The following is a 3554-nucleotide window of genomic DNA, read 5'->3' as shown; positions in this document are numbered from 1 at the left end:
GACTCTCTCCATATAAACCTATTTTACCCTCTCCATAATTCTCATAAATTTATTTCCCTTTCAAATAAACTCCATGGTAAAAGTTGATTTTCCATTAGAAAATTTGAAAGAAGATGTAAGAGAGAGGGAAGAAAATATCAACTACTAGATTACACTGTCACGTTTTGTGATCACCACATTACACTGTTTTGACAAGTCTTGTAAGTATTTTTCTATTCACACTTTTTAACACAAATAGTTAAGAGTTTGGCATTAATATTACAGTGGTCTTTGGTCAGAGTACAGAGAAAATAGTTTAGATAATATTAGGTTGAGTGGGGAGGTTACTTGGGTTCCAAGAATAGGAAATTTCTTATTATAGCAGATACTTGACCAGATTTTAGGTATCGACTCCTCAATTTGGACATGGCTGATTTTACCTCCTTGTTCCTCAGGGTATAAATAACTGGGTTTAATATGGGAGTGAAGATGGTATAAAATACTGCAAGAACTTTGTCCACTGAGTAGCTACTGAAGGGCCACACATAGATGAAGATGCATGGGCCAAAGAACAGTGTGACCACAGTGATATGGGCAGTCAGTGTAGAACGTGCCTTTGCCATGCTAGCTGATGAGCGATTGCGAACTGTGATGAGTATGACTGTATAAGAAACAACCAGAAGGAGAAATGAGCTCATGGAGAGAAAACCGCTGTCTGCCACAATTAGTAAGCTGACAACGTAGGTGTCTATACAGGCAAGTTTGGTCACCAGAGGGAGGTCACAGAAAAAGCTGTCCACCTTGTTAGGACCACAGAAGGGCAAGTTGACTGTAAATGCCAGCTGGCTAGTTGTGTGTATAAATCCAACACTCCAGGAGATGATGACCAGAATGATACAGACACGCCGACTCATGATGGTCATGTAGTGAAGAGGTTTACATATCGCAACATAGCGATCATAGGCCATGGACACAAGAAGCACCATCTCACTCCCAGTGAAAAGGTGTACAAAGAAGATTTGAGCCAGACAAGCCTCGAAAGAGATCGTTTTTTGCTCAACAAGGAAGTCTGCAATCATTTTAGGGGTGGCAAAAGAAGCCACACCAACGTCTACAAAAGAGAGATTTGCAAGTAAAAAGTACATGGGTGAGTGAAGTCGTGGGTCTGAATTCACAGTTAGGATGATAATGAAGTTTCCCATCACAGTAGCGACGTAGAGCAATGAAAACACAATGAAGAAGATAGGTTGAAGTTCTGGGGCATCAGAGAGTCCCAGCAAGATGAACTCAGACACTCGGGAATGATTTGTCTCGTTCATTGACTTGGGTTGAAAGAAATGTTTTTCAGTTATCTGGAAGTAAGAGAAATAGCAGAGATCAGTCAATGGAATTGGGTTAAGGCAGTGTTTTAAACAATTTCTCTTACTGCTGAGAAATTCTGAAGCTCTCCCTTGATTATGAAAACAAAGGATATTAATTCCAATCATGGCATTCATGAGGAAGGCTGACCCATCCCTAAAAAATTATAATATATTCTCAAAATAACAGAGTTTAAAGCCTGCTATGACAATCAAGATCCAAGTAGAATGTCAAGTCTCTTCAGAATGTCACAGGATTAGAAAACATTCCGTACAAACTAATTATGATAGCTTCCAATCTTTTGTAAAGGAATAATTTTTAAAAATTAAATACTTTTTATTTCATTAAATATATCCCAATTACATGTAAAAACTTTCAACACTCATTTTTAAATTTTTTGAATTTCAAATTTTCTCCCTCCCATGCCTTCCCTCTTATTAAAGTAAGCAATATGTAATCGATTTTGCATGTGAACTGATGCAAAACATATTTGTATATTATCTATGTTGCAAAAGAAAGCACACATCAAAAATAAAAATAAACTTTAAAAAGTATGCCTCACACACGAAGTTCTCTTTTGTTATGTTGTGTTTTGTTTTTTCGTATGGTTTCTCCCATTAGTTTTAATTCTTCTATGTAACAAGACTACTGTGAAAATGTGTTTGATAAGATTGTATGTGTAGAACCCATATAAGGTTACATGCCATCTCAGGGAGGGACAGGTGAGGAAGTGGGAGAAAATTTAAGACCTATGTAAATGACTGTTGAAAACTGAAAACAAATAAATTAATTTAATTTAAAAATTATGCTTCAATTTGCACTTAGAGTTCATCAATTCTCAGTCTGGAGGTGGATAGAATGCTTTATCATGGGTCCTTTGGAAATCTTGGATCATTGTCTTGATCAGAGTACCCAAGTCTTTCACAGTTTATCCTCCTTACTATTGCTGTTACTGTGTACAATGTTTTTCTGATTCTGCTGACTTCATTTTGCATCAGTTCATAGGTCTTTCTAGGTTTTTCTGAAGCCATTCTACTTGTCACTTTTCATAACACAATGTCACACATTTCTTAAATATCTACCATGTTCCATGCTTTTTGTTATGACCTAAAGACGTTTCAAAGTGAAAAAAGACAATGTCTGACTTCAAGGAGCTTATAGTCAGGAAGATAAGACTACTAAAGAAATATCCATATGTAAAAGAGAATTCTAAGGAAGGAAGGATCATTTTTAACTGATAGGCTCAGGGAAGACTTCATGGAGGACACAGTATGAATTGGTCTTGAAAGATGAATGTGTAGAGGTAATAACACTGTAGGTAAACCAAGTCTTATCATTGAATCTTCTCTTGTACAATCCCATATGTTAATATTTTTACTTCAAACAATCTTCTCCTTTGCCCAGTTGACTCCTGACGTCACTAAGCTATTGGAAACCTACCTCATCATGATGTGTGACCCAATTCCATTCTGATACCCAATAACATAACACTATCCCTGTAAGAATGTCATCACCCAAAATTTAGTGACTGTGCTCTTTAGATTGACTGTGCTCCAATCTAATTTTCCTCTTTCCAAATAAATTCCAGAGATCAAACTGTCATGGGGTAGCCGAGGCTTTGTCCCAGATGGCAAAATGTGTTTCTTTCACCTGCTGACTAAGCTTCCTTCTCCTCATCACAGTTATGGCCACTCAAATGACACACTTTCTTGACTAACTTGACTAATCAGCCACCCCCCCCCTCTTAAAATTGAAGGGCCTTCATTCCCCAAGTAATAAATGGCACTTATTAGGGAGTTTTCAGAAGAAGAAAATTGAAGCTATTTATACTCATATGAAAAAATGTTCTAAATCACTACTAATTAGAAAGATGCAAATCAAAACAAATCTGAGTACCACATCACACCTATCAGATTGGTTAGCATGACAAAACAAGAAATTGATAAATGTAGTCGTGGAAGAGTTGAAACACTAATTCATTGTTAGTGGAATTGTGAGCTGATCCAACCATTCTGGAGAGTAATTTGGAACTATGCCCAAAGGGTTATAAAAATGTCCATACCCTTTGACCCTTGCAATAATTCTTCTAGGACTGTATCTCAAAGAAATCGCAAAAATGGGAAAAGGACCCATGCGTACAAAAATATTTACCGAAGCTCTTTTTGTGGTGGTTAAGACCTAAAAATTGAGGGGATGATCGTCAGTTGGGGAATGAC

The 3554-nt window shown here is 36.9% G+C and overlaps 1 protein-coding gene across 1 annotated transcript; it reads right to left on the bottom strand.

Moving 5' to 3' along the window:
• Nucleotides 1–323: 323 nt before the first annotated feature.
• LOC140513100 (olfactory receptor 4K15) lies at nt 324–1301 on the bottom strand. The gene has a single exon (XM_072622423.1). The coding sequence runs from the start codon at nt 1296–1298 to the stop codon at nt 324–326; it is 975 nt and encodes a 324-aa protein (XP_072478524.1). The 5' UTR covers nt 1299–1301.
• Between the last annotated feature and the right edge of the window lie 2253 nt (nt 1302–3554).

Source organism: Notamacropus eugenii, chromosome 7, assembly GCF_028372415.1.
Source record: "Notamacropus eugenii isolate mMacEug1 chromosome 7, mMacEug1.pri_v2, whole genome shotgun sequence".
NCBI lineage: Eukaryota > Metazoa > Chordata > Mammalia > Diprotodontia > Macropodidae > Notamacropus > Notamacropus eugenii.
Note: the sequence above shows the minus strand (reverse complement) of the source record. Positions and strands in the feature narration are given on the sequence as shown.